Source organism: Meleagris gallopavo, chromosome 5, assembly GCF_905368555.1.
Source record: "Meleagris gallopavo chromosome 5, MGAL_WU_HG_1.1, whole genome shotgun sequence".
Lineage (NCBI taxonomy): Eukaryota > Metazoa > Chordata > Aves > Galliformes > Phasianidae > Meleagris > Meleagris gallopavo.
Window position 1 is genome coordinate 11,380,997 of NC_139408.1, and position 12,775 is coordinate 11,393,771.

At 41.3% G+C, this 12,775-nt stretch overlaps 1 protein-coding gene across 1 annotated transcript in view; it reads right to left on the reverse strand.

Annotated features, from left to right (window-relative positions):
* The window catches only part of ABCC8 (ATP binding cassette subfamily C member 8), a 67,341-nt gene extending 57,936 nt beyond the window's left edge, over nucleotides 1–9,405 (reverse strand). Inside the window, exons 1-4 of the mRNA XM_085224240.1 lie at nucleotides 9,136–9,405; nucleotides 8,221–8,362; nucleotides 5,925–6,046; nucleotides 1,202–1,368 (exon numbers count right to left, since the gene is read on the reverse strand). Of these exons, the coding sequence (XP_085080366.1) occupies nucleotides 1,202–1,368; nucleotides 5,925–6,046; nucleotides 8,221–8,362; nucleotides 9,136–9,331 (627 nt within the window). The 5' untranslated portion in view covers nucleotides 9,332–9,405. The remainder of the gene's footprint in view (nucleotides 1–1,201; nucleotides 1,369–5,924; nucleotides 6,047–8,220; nucleotides 8,363–9,135) is intronic.
* Nucleotides 9,406–12,775: the final 3,370 nt, after the last annotated feature.

Consider the following 12,775-nt stretch of genomic DNA (forward strand, 5'->3'; position numbering starts at 1 on the left):
GAAGAGAAGACTGCACGGAGACCTCATTGCAGGCTTCCAATATTTAACAGGAGTTTATAAACATAAGGGAGATCAGCTTTTTACAAGGGTAAATAGCGATAGGGGGAATGGTTTTAAACTAAAGGAGGGGAGATTTAAGTTGGATGTCAGGGAAGTTTGTTTGTTTGTTTTGTTTGTTTGTTTGTTTTTAAGGAGAGAGTGGTGAGGTGCTGGCACAGGCTGCCCAGAGGAGTTGTGGATGTCCCCATTCCTTAAAGTGCTCCCAGCAGTGGCTGATTCTCCATTCAACCCAATCCTTTCCTTCAGCAGCTGTAACAATAAGCCTGTCTCTCCAAACTTTGGCATAGGCACAACAGGTAGTAAAAAAATTCATGCTCCTGGGTAACTTTTATGCATCAGTGACATCCCTTAATAATTAAATCCAAATAAAAAGAAAATAAAAAAAAAGATGACAGTAGTCAGTGACCATTTTTATTCCTCCTTGTGGCTTATAATTCCACAATGACCAAATCTCATTTAAAATGCAGTTTTATTACATGAAGGAAAATAAAATATATATGACACACATGTACATCTCATGTTGCTTACAGTATTACTGGAAATAAAACATATATTAGTGTGAAGGAAGCAGCAAATGCATTTACATGGAAGAAGTTCTTTCCCTCCTGAGACTAAGTTTAATTTGCACATACAGTTAGGTGAGAGACAGCTGAAGGCAAGAACTTTGGCAATTATCTACCCAGCAGGTTCCAAAACCACCTCTTTTTTGGATTATGATTGGATTATGACTGGAGACACAAAGAAATGTACATACCTGGGAGGCTATATAGCAATTTTATTTGCCCCAATAAATCAGCTACTGAAATTATCTCCTGCAAAATGAAAGATGTTAATTGTGCGTCTAATACTATCTCTTAGAGCACACAATTATTTTCACCCAATCTTTTCTTGTTTCAGAAATATTTGTTTCTGATGACTGAAATTGTAAATTTGTAATATACACTTAAACAGGTGAAATCTATCTACAGTTGATTCTGGCATTTTTAAGCTACGACCAAATAAAACTGGGTTCCTGTTTAGCTCTCAAATATATTTCTATTTATCACTGGATTTTCTCTCTCTCAGTTAGAAATGTGTTTCATACTAAGCACCTGGCAACATGGGAAAAAAAAGGACTGGAGGCTTACAACACTCAACTTACCCTCACTCTGATTACATTTATTTCTACAGCCAGTAGCATTCCATATAGAACAACCAGCAGTCCTGTGAGGCAAAATCGAAGCTGAGAAAATCCAACCCCATTATCACAGAACTTTACGAATTTGATGGTTTTAGTTATGAAAGCTAAAGTCCAGTAGAACAACAAAGCTGTAGGGAAGAAAAAAAAAAAATAAGCTCCATAATTGTGAAAATACACCAATGTAGTACTTATTAAATACTCACTCAAAAAGAACGCAACTACGTATAAAACCAGAGTGGACTTCCTCATGTCAAAACAGAATCCTCATTCAATTTTGTAGACACAAAAATATTAAGATAATGTTTGATCCAAATTCCTTTCCCATTATATCTAGTGATCCTTGGAAAGCTTTACAAAGTGAAATCTTACGAAGGAAATTTCTATCTGTTGTAAGAATGCAGCCACACTGTGAGTTCGAGGGAAGAAGCTCCCTCAAAGAGAAGGTGGCTATAAATGATGCTTTTCAAATTGTGTTAATGCTGCAAGGCTGCTACAAATTTGGTTTGAAGGAAAATTGACCTAATTAACCCTGCAAATCTCTGGAGTGTATGTCGGAACATAAAAATATTTTCTCCAAACTGCTGCTGCTCTTCAACTTTATTGCACAACGCAAATTCCATATATGTAATTTATAACAGACATACATTTAACAAGGATGTTCAGATCTTCATAAAATATAATTTTAACTTTTCAGAGTTTTGCATAGAATGACTTAGGATGGAAGGGACCTTAAAGATCACCAAGTTCCAAGCCACCTCCCATGAGCAGGAACATCTGCTAGATCAATCTGCCCAAAGGCCCATCCAACCTGGCCTTCAACCTCCAGGGATGGGACACCAATAATTCTCCAGGCAGTCTGTTCCAGTGATTCATCACTCAGAATTTCTTCCTAACATCTAGTCTAAATCTACTCTCTTTGTAAAAAAAAAAACAAAACAACACTTAGTCTTATCACTGCACTCCCTGATACAGAGTTCTCTCACCTTTCCTGTAGGAGCTTTTTGGGTACAGGAAGGTTGCTAAAAGCTCTCCCTGGAGCCTTCACTTTCCAAACTCTCTCAGCCCATCTTCACATGCTCTGAGCATCTTCATGGTCCTTCTCTGGACCTGCTTTAAGAGCTCCATGTCATTCTTATGCTGAGGACCCCAGGGCTGAACACAGTACTCTAGGTTCTAGAGTTCTCCTGAACTTCTTGTCTGGAAGTGCCAGTTACAGATAAGTGTAATCCCTGCAGTAAGCCCTGGTGATTTTAGAAATGCATTCCATGTTATTTACTATACAATAAACCAGTTGCTGATCCCAACTCTAAAGGAAACAATTTATAGGATTATGATATTTTACATGATTTTTTTTTTTTTTTTTTTTGCTACTATGTTGTGCCATGCCACAACAGCTGAGATGTACTCTAAATGACAAGAAAAACATGTATTTGCTTTCTCAGTGTCTTGTTGCAACATTAGAGAAAGTGCTCTAAGGCATCAGCAACTATAAGTCCAGCTTACAAATGTGGAGAGCCATCAGCAACTTGCTGATGCGAGGGAATTAACAATGATGCTAAGGTACAAGATATTTAAACTAGAAAACTAGATTACTGTCAAGAATAGGGAGGCAGTCCTATAATTATGATTGGTAAAACAAAAAGAAGAACAGAAATCTTTATTGAATTAAAAGAAAAATCATGTGTTCTCGTACTACTACCTCATTCAGCATAATAAGTCCTGTTATTTCATCATTTTCCCCAAATGTTTTATTTCTGGGGTTTATCTGCAAAACAAATATTAGCTCCAAAAACAGTGCAATCATACGCTACCATTCAAATACATACTTTGAATGTCAAGAAAGCTAGCAGATTTTCTATATGAGAATTATTTTAAAATGTGTCCTGCTAAACTGTACAACTGTTCTGCATCTATTCTGCAACACTAAGCATAAAGTCCCAAAATCAGCATTATTACGAGAGCCACATGTTATCAGTGTTGGACTGGAAAAGCTATGTTTGATGAAATACAATTACAGGTCAAAATCATACACAGAAAAACAGGCTAAGATAAGATCAAAGAGTTCCAGCAGTTTGGATACTCTGAGACCCTGGACTCAATTGTTAGCTTCAGAGAACAAAAACACTAAACCTTGACAACTTTTATGATAGAAGATAAAAAGAATGACTACTTTAAAGTAGCCTGAAGCCTGGGCACAGAGCTGAGAGGCAGGATCTGTACAAGAACTCGCAACCCTTGTTCTGAAATACCCTAAGAGAACATGCTAATTCCCCAAGTTGACAAGATATTCATCCCTTGCTTGCTTATGAACAACAATAAATGGATTTGATTTGTTTATTGTACAGAGTGAAAAAGTTTTCAAAACAAACAACAAAACCGTCCTTTGACAGGATTGGAAAATTTTATCTGTTCAAAATGAATGGACAGACCTGTAAGGATTTCTGCATAAATGAGAACTTCCCCACTGAATTCAATAAGTTCTGTATTAGCCAAAGAGCCTTTGCTCTATGCTGTTTCCAGTTAGCCTGTTGTTTTCTACTGCTACCAAGTGCACCTGCAGGCATTGATCCTCCAGCTGAGGCAGGTGATGCCTTCAAATTAGGCGGAACTTCACTTTTCTGTATGTGTAGAATATTACATCTCCTCTGCAACATCTTAGTAAGGAAGAACCCTCTTTCGATTTCTCTTCTCATACACTCAACCATAATTATCATTTATATAAATTCTTCCTCATGGCTTCCGTTTACCTTATTTGTATTAGGCTCTAAGAGAAAGCTGCTTCATGGCCACACTGCACTCCAGTGAGTTGACAGATTTAATTATAGCTATATTCAGCTACCTTATACTGAGCTAGTTTGCAGAAAGGTATCATTGCCTAGTCTCAGCTGTCAATACAAAGCAGTTGCAACTAACATTGAAAGACAGTGACTCTTAGGGTTAAGTAATAAAAAATTTGTACATTTGAAAAAACATAATTAAGACTTAAAGATGTTTTTTTGGCACTCACAAAAATATGACAATGAAGAGAAAAACAAAAAATACACAGAAAAAAGATCTAGGACTCAGTTTATGAAGACTCTGGATTGGGATTCAAATTAGGTTAACTAATTAGAATAGAATATAGTTTAATTTTCCTTTTTTTTTTTTGCCTGTTAGCATTAAGATTAGATTTCCTAAATTCCTTGGAAATTCTTGCAAACCGAAAATTTCTTATGATTAGCTTTAGCACCATAGTTACTAATTGCACTTATTTAAGTTGCTGACATTCACTGACATATCTGTTTATCATTCGAACACTGTTCAGAGCTCATCCAGCACCAGTCCTCAAAACACCAAACAAAGTTATCGGTAGAGAAATCTCTAAAGGGAAAGGATTATACAAATAAAGGGTAACTACTGGCTTCATGCTCGTGCTTAGCGATCTAACAGCAAGAACATGGGAGCAACACTAAATTATCAAAAACTGCATTGAACATCTGAAAACAAACTAACAAAAACCAACTCAATAACAATGAAAGCTTGCTTTCTAGAGGTGATTGTAACACGTGGGCAATGCTTTCCTGAAACATCACATGTAGAGCTAGGAGAAGACATTAAAAGTAGGCCATGTCACCAAAAATGTGACTGTATAACCCCACCCAGTCATACAGATAAAAAAAAGATCCTACTTAAGAGAAGAGTGCAAGAAGAAAAGCCGTCGCAAGTAAGAAACCATAAAGGCTGCCATGTCTAGATAGAAACCCAAATTTAGTTTCTTATTTGCTTGTAGTTGTTTTATTCTTTATCATCTAAATTAGACCTTTCAAAAAGGAGTAACTTTGTTACTGAGAGATAAAGACTCCTGCAGAAAAGGATGCCTGCATACTGCAACATGTAGCCTGTTGGTGTTGAAAAGCTTTCTCAAACCAAATTGTTGCTGACTTTTTACCACTTGACAGGAATTACAACAGAACTCCGATTCACAAAGCCACAACGACAAAAAGACAAAGCCTAGAAGGATCCATTAAAATAGAAAATGAACTGAAAGTGAATCTAACGAGGTAATAGGATGGCTGAACACGTATTCTTCCAAAGACTGCAATCTACTCCAACTGTGTTTGTCAGCAGTAACAGATTTCCTACAGTTAGCTACAGCTTATTTACAGTCTTGCAGGAAATACTAGGTAGTTCCTATATCTTCCCAATGGAAAGTGCCCTGACTTAAAGCAATTTAGAAAGGAAGTTTTAAGAAGGAGAAGAAAGAACCAGCAAAGAAAGTAATACATCAAAGTCACTGGCATCATTCATTTCTCTTGACTCCTCACATATTTCAAGAGATCACAGACAGGAAGACAGCTCCAATTTTATACCATGATTAAACATAACACGCCGACATGCAGAGGGATATGGATAGCTTTTAGAGTTTGATTTGTGCTACTTTTCCCACAAATCTAGTTTCTCTTAAAGAAGCCCAATGGATCCCTGGAAACACACCACACAGAATATAACTGTAATTCAAAAGCACTGAAAACAATGAGCCATTTCAGGAAAACTGTTCTCCAGAACTGAGACTGGTAATGGCAACCAGCAGACCAGAATACAGGTGTGGTTCACTCAAGCTGAGACTGCAGTGACACACCACAGAAGGAGCAGGTGCACAGCACCAACAGTCACACTTGCAAGCTTTTCAGGTCGAGAAACGTACCGATTAATAACTTTGGAAAATTGGATGTTTCAATGTTATGGTAATAGACAACAGACGTGATGGCTGCCAAGAATGCCATCCCAGCCGGCATGTACAGGTGTAAATGGCGGGATTCTGAAACCCTAAAAAAAAAAAAAACAAAACAAAAACTAATTAGAACCAATCTCAGCTACTTAAATGCTTCCTTTTAAATTTATGAATTCTGTTTTGTACACAGCTTGGAGATAGGACTTTCTTTCTAAGATGGTTTATAGATGCAAAGTTATCCAATTTTCAGTGGGATCTGTGCTCCTAAATCACACAGTCGGATTTCAAACTCTTCCCCCACACTGAAAATGAAATGTGCATGCTCTTATTTCATACTGAAGTTAGCGGGAACACTGTTTAAATTAGAATAAGCAGCTCAGTTCCAAAATGAGAAAAGTTAATTTAAGCTAAACTAGTTTGGGAGCTGTCCATCAAAATATGTAGAGAACACCAAGTGACAGCACAGCATAAGATTTCCTATAGAAATGTTCTGTGAAAGTGCTTGATTTTCCTTCTCCGGTTTCAGAGAAGAAAACAGCATGACAGCACAGAACTTACACTGTGCACTGTTTTCAGTACTTACCATTCATCAAACAAAATCTACCACAGAATCATACGCCTCTAAGTTTTGTCCCATAAAGCAAAAGTCCTGACACTTTGCTTCATGTAGCAGTGGACAGCATTCTGGAAAACACAGCCTTTGGGAATATGGGAATTCTTAGCCAGCTTTGTCAGTTTGTATAAAGAGAGATACAATCATTCCTCCCCACCTCTTTCCTCCCACTTGCCATTTTCCCCTCTATTCCTTCTTTCACAAAAGCAATAAAGTTTCCTATACTGTCAAGAGGTACAGTTTTTCTATTTCCCACTGCCAAAGCCTTTGGCAACCAATCACTGTCACAAGGACTTAGCAATATGGTACATTTCGGTCTCAGAAAGCTGGTGAATCTCAAAATCTGTTTTTATAGACCAGTGTGCTCACTGCCTGGGAGGCATGATTGTGGGTTGGCACTCCCTCAGGATAGCTAGGAGCTTTAATTCCTGTCAGGTGACACTTATTACTTAACAGCAGCATTCTGAGTCAATTTAAGTAGCAAGTAATAATACTCTCCCATTATGTTTATGAACAAAATAAAACAGAAAACTCAAGGCAGGAGATGTTGCTTTGAGCCTCCCACATCCTGATAAGCTTGAAAAAGACTCTCAAAAAACAAATCAAAAACCTGGCTCTGAAAAAAAAAATCTTATTTACATATTTAAGAGAAGTTATAATAATGATATCAGCTTTTACAGCAGAATTCTGCAGTGTGTCTCACACTGGTGGATGGACATTTGTTATATAAATGGCTAAACTGAGAGGTTTCATTCTATTTAACGAGCAGCTTCAACCTCATAACCCTCAGGATGGAAATTCATGCTGTTGATGAAAATCAGACCTTTCTTTAGAAGATGATCACAGTCACCATTACAGGACTTTACCTTTTTTCACGATAAATTACTTTCCTGTATCACTTGTTTTACTTAAAGTAATTTTCCCCTTCAGCTAACTGTTGAAAGATTTTCCTCACTTGAGTAACAAGTGATGGATTAAAGAAAATACAGAACAGATGTTCACATAATAGCCTTTTCCCCTCTATAACACCTAACTCAACTGGGGAGGAATACAATCAAGCCACAAGCAGTACTGATCAAATCAAGTGAAGGCTCTAACAGATCTAAATTTGGGGAAAACAAATATTTTTCATCAAAACAATGCGAGATGCTCTCAAGGCAACAGATGAGATGTACTGCACAAATATCACTGGCACCTCAGAAGCAACTCTATCAGGTGAGATGATGATGTCCAACAGACCTGCTCCTTTTATTACGGTGAACAGGACACAGTTTGGGGGGGAAGCGTGATCTACTGTGCTCATGGGAGTTCTGTCTGAGCAAAGACTGTGGAACTGCATCCTCGGACATAAAACACATCAGGAAAATGTCACCATCTGCTTGAATCATTAGGATTTATCTCTGATTACTCTTTGGAAAGATACTGTGATTAAGCTGAACTAAAAACGATTAAGGTCAATTTTGTGTGTGCATACTTGGCAAGGTCTGTGGGATTTCTGATACAAGGTCGGTAAGTTAATCACCAAAAATACAGATTACACTGTTATAATTGCAAGGAATAGAATATAGGGAATACAAGAATTTAAACAGGGGGGCAACACCCTGAAATTATTTGGAAACACTCAATGCTATAAGGAGAATGGAGACATACACTCACCCATCAGACACTATGCCCTCTGCAATTTCACACACCAGCACAAACAGAAGGATAAAAGTTAGAATCCAGCGGAGATTGTGTCCAGGAAAATGAAGCCATGTGCTGTGATGAATATGGACTTTGGAGCTCTGACTTCCCCATCCTGAATAGGAAAAAAGTTTTCTTTACAGAATTGACTATATAATTTTCTGTATGCAGGAATTATACGTGTAAGAAATGAAGTGTACTAAAACGAACAGAACCATGTTAAACATGCACACATTCAAATCCTTTCAGAACTGTGTTCTCGTTGCTTCATCTTCACACAGAATGAAACTAATGAAGCAGACAGGATCCAGCCTAGAATTCCCATACTTTTGGGAATTTACTATGCAAATTAAATATTTTTCAAACATTTTAGCACGTTATAAACTCATAGAACGACTTGTGTCGGAAGGGGCCATAGAAATCATCCGGTTCCACCCCCCCGCCACGGGCAGGGCTGCCACCTACCAGCTCAGGCCGCCCAGGACCCCATCCGGCCCAGCCTCCAGGTGCCCAGAAGCAGCGGCAGAGCCGTGCGTTAAGCGACTGGGCCACCTACCGGCAGCCCTGGTTTTAGGTTATCAGATGACAGCCACTGCGGACACGGCAAGTTAGGGTAGCCCTCCCCCCGTGGTTATCAGCCATAAGGAGGGCTGCCGCACACGCCGGCAGCGGGTTTATTCGATCACACAACGCTAACTTGCCAGGTTTGCGGCAGCGCTTCGCAGCCGCTCCGCCCTACTCCGTGTCCCGGGCACGAACTGCGGTCGGCGGCACAGAGAGGTCGGGGCATCCCTCAGGGGGGAGCGGGGCACGGCAGGGCGGGAAGGGGAGTCGGGGGAGGACGAGGCGAGGCGGGCACGGGGCGGGCGGGGCCGAGGAGACGCTCACCGATGAAGAGAATGGGGAAGGTGATGAAGAGCAGGAAGACGTGCGGCACCACGTTGAGCGCGTCCACGAAGCAGCCGTTGTTGAGCACGCCGTGGTCCACGTTGTAAGCAGTGGAGTTGCCCTCGTCGCCGCAGAATGCCAGGGCCATGGCGGGACCCTGCGCGCAGCCCGGCGCCGCCTCCGCCTCCGCGCACATCCAGGCGGGGCCGGCGCGGGCTGCGCGGCTGCGGCTAGCCCCGCACCTGCGGACGGTCGCCGACCGCCCCGCACCGCCCTCGCGGCCCCGCCCCGCCGTTCGCCCCGCCTCGGGGACCGCCTCTTTTCGGTGCGCTGTCGCCGTTGACGGCCATGGGGGGATCCGCGCCGGCTGAGGGAGCCGAGGTACCGCGTAGTGCCGCCGTGGCTCCGCCCTCACGGCCGGGGGCTGTTTGGGCGGGAAACGGGGCAGCGCACCGCTCGCTGTCCTCAGCGGGAGAGCGCTCTGTAAAGGCGCTGCGTGAGCGGTGACCGTGGACCGTAAGAAGTAAATTCGGGTTTAATCTCATCTGGCTTGAGCTTTCGTGAATCTTTTCATCTTGAGAAGTTAGGCTTAGCTGAACCAAAGCTAAACACAAACTAATCAAATACTGACAATAAAAATGTGCCATGCATCAGAAACTATTATCTGGGAAATTATGGGCCAGTGAGCCTCACCTCCGTCCCTGAAAAGGTGATGGAACAGCTTGTTCTAGGTGCCATCTCCAAGTAATTGGAAGAGAAGGTCATCAGAAACAGTCAGCATGATTCACTAAGGGAAATTCATGTTCGACTAGCCTCACAGCCTTCTATGGTGGCTTCAGCAGCTGGGTAGATAAGAGGAGAGCAGTGGGTGTCATCTACTTTGTCTTCAGCAAGGCTTTTGATACTGTCTCCCACAACATCCTGATAATGAAGCTGAGAAAGCGTGGGATAAATGAGTGGATGGTGAGGTGAGTTGAGAACTGGCTGAGCTTAGAGGGTGGTGATTAGCAGTGCAGAGTCCTGTTGGAGACCTGTGACCAGTGATGTTCCCCAGGGTCAGTGCTGGGTCCAGTCTTGCTCAATATCTTCACTGATAACCTTGATGAGGTGATAGTGTATACCCTCAGCAAGTATGGTGAAGATACAAAGCTGGAAAGAGTGGTTGACACAGCTGAAGGCTGTGCGGCCATTCAGTGAGACCTGGACAGACTGGAGAGCTGGGCAGGAAGAAACCAGATGAAGTTTAGCTGAAAGCAAGTATAGAGTCTTGCACCTGGGGAGGAATAACCACAAGTATCAGTACAGGTTGGGACATAACCTGGTGGAGAGAGAAGCTCTGCAGAGAAGGACCTGGAGGTTCTGGTGGACGATAGGTTGGCGATGAGCCAGCAGTGTGCCCTGATGGCCAAGAAAGCCAATGGGATCCTGGGATGCATTAAAAGGAGCACAGCCAACAGATCAAGGGAAGTGATCCTCCCTTTCTACTCTGCCCTGGTCAGGCCTCACCCAGAGTACTGCATGCAGTTCTGGGCTCCCCAGTGCAAAAAAAGACAGGGATCTCCTGGAAAGAGTTCAGCAGAGGGCCACAAAGATGGTGAAGGGCCTGTAGCATCTCATGAGGAAAGGCTGAGTCTGTTCTGAGAAAAGAAGACTGAGAGGGGATCTTATTAATGTTTATAAATACCTTAAGTGTGGGAGTCAAAGGGATATGGCCTACCTCTTCAGTGGCCTGTTGGAACAGGATAAGGGGAAACAGCCATAAACTTGACCATAGGAAGTTCTGCACCAATATGCAAAGGAACTTCCTCACAGTGAGGGTGACGGAGCACTGGAACAGGCTGCCCAGGGAGGTTGTGGATTCTCTTACTCTGGAGATATTCAAGACTTGGCTGGACACCTACCTACATAGCCTGCTGTAGGGAGCCTGCTTTGCAGGGGGGTTGGACTTGATCTCTAGAGGTCCCTTCTAGCCCCTGCATTTCTGTCATTCTGTGATCAGAAGTTTGTACCTGGTTTGTTTACATTTCCAAGCACAGGTTGAGTCACAGCTTGAGATCCAGCATCTCTCACAGCATGAACCGTGAAATACTCCCTGCTGAGATTCTTAGCCAAAAGCTTTATCTCCAAGCTCCTCTTGCTCCCAAGTCACACTTACCAGTTGCTCAGCCAAGTAACTAATAATGCCACATCCTACAAACAGAAATGCCAACAAACAATACCTGCAGATCCAGGTGTAACTCTTCAAATTGCAAGGGTATCAGCTGGCTCAACATCAGCACTGTGTTCTTAGGAAAATGACCCCATCAATGCAAACATTTGTGTTTAGGGAACGTTCCCTTGTCTTCTATTTAATGATGAGATATGGATGCTCCACAAAACAGGAAAAGAGCATCTGACTTAAAGGACAGACAGCTCCACTAATTACTGAAAATTACTCTTTGTTCATCACACTGCTTTTATTGCTTTTGCCATTAGACAGGAGGAAAAAAAGGGTAACTCTCTGCATATGGCATATTATTTCTTATGTGTGTTCGTTGGGGGCCACAGCACCGTGGTTAATAATAATAATTAAAAGCCAAATCCCCTGTGTTTGTATTTACAAATGTTAGAGTTGCTCCCACACCAGAAAGACTACAATTATTTTAAGTTTTGGATGGAACCCAGCATTCATCTTAGCTTCTGGTTAAGCTTATCTCTGTTATACTAATAATTATTCAATAAACAAAACAGCTTGTGGAGTTTAAACATAGATAATTTTAAAATTGTGTACTTTGGAGTATCCTAAGGCCTCAAGCAATGCAGCAGCAATGACTTAACAGTTTATATTCTAGGCTAAAATCATAAGGTTAGAGTTGGAGGAATGAATCAACACCATCTTCAATTTGTGCCTGGAGAAGTAAGCACAGAAATGGAACAGTTTGGCAAAGTCTCCACAGGAATCCAGGAACTGAGCTCAGATCTCCAGCCTCTGCATTGCCTCTGAAACTTGAGATGATCTTTCTTTACTATATGGTATCAAGAACAGAATTTCTAAAAAGTATTTCTTGAATTATAAACCACAAGGAGACACTACAGCTTGGAATTTGAAATGTATCTTTTCAATGATTTTCAAATGTGACAGATTATGTAATTAATGCAATGGGTACATACCAACATATATCCAATGTATCTCAAATTCAGGTCCTTCAACAGATAGGCACTAATCAAAGAGCTATAGGAGAGTCAGCGCTGTGCTAGCAGCCTGTGTGGAAAGGTGGTGGATGAAATGAGGAGGGGTACTGGTTTACAACTGATTACTTAGGAAACATTGAGGGGAAAAACAACAACAACAACAACAACCCAAACTGAAAATCTTCCAGTAAACTGAAATTGGTAAACTGAAGGCTCTGAAGGCTTTAATGGGACCAAGCATCAAGAAGAAATCTTGATCAGAATAATCTATTACAGCAAATCCTTACTGTGATTCAGAATTTGCTATACAAGATGTACTGATCTATCCCTTTTGCTTGCAATTAAATTCTGCTCTTAGAAATAGAGAGGAAAAGAAATTTACATGAATAGGATGAAACCTATGTCTTTCACAAACACATTTAAAGACTTGAGGGGGAAAAAAAATGCAGAAAATCATAACCAGAGAAAA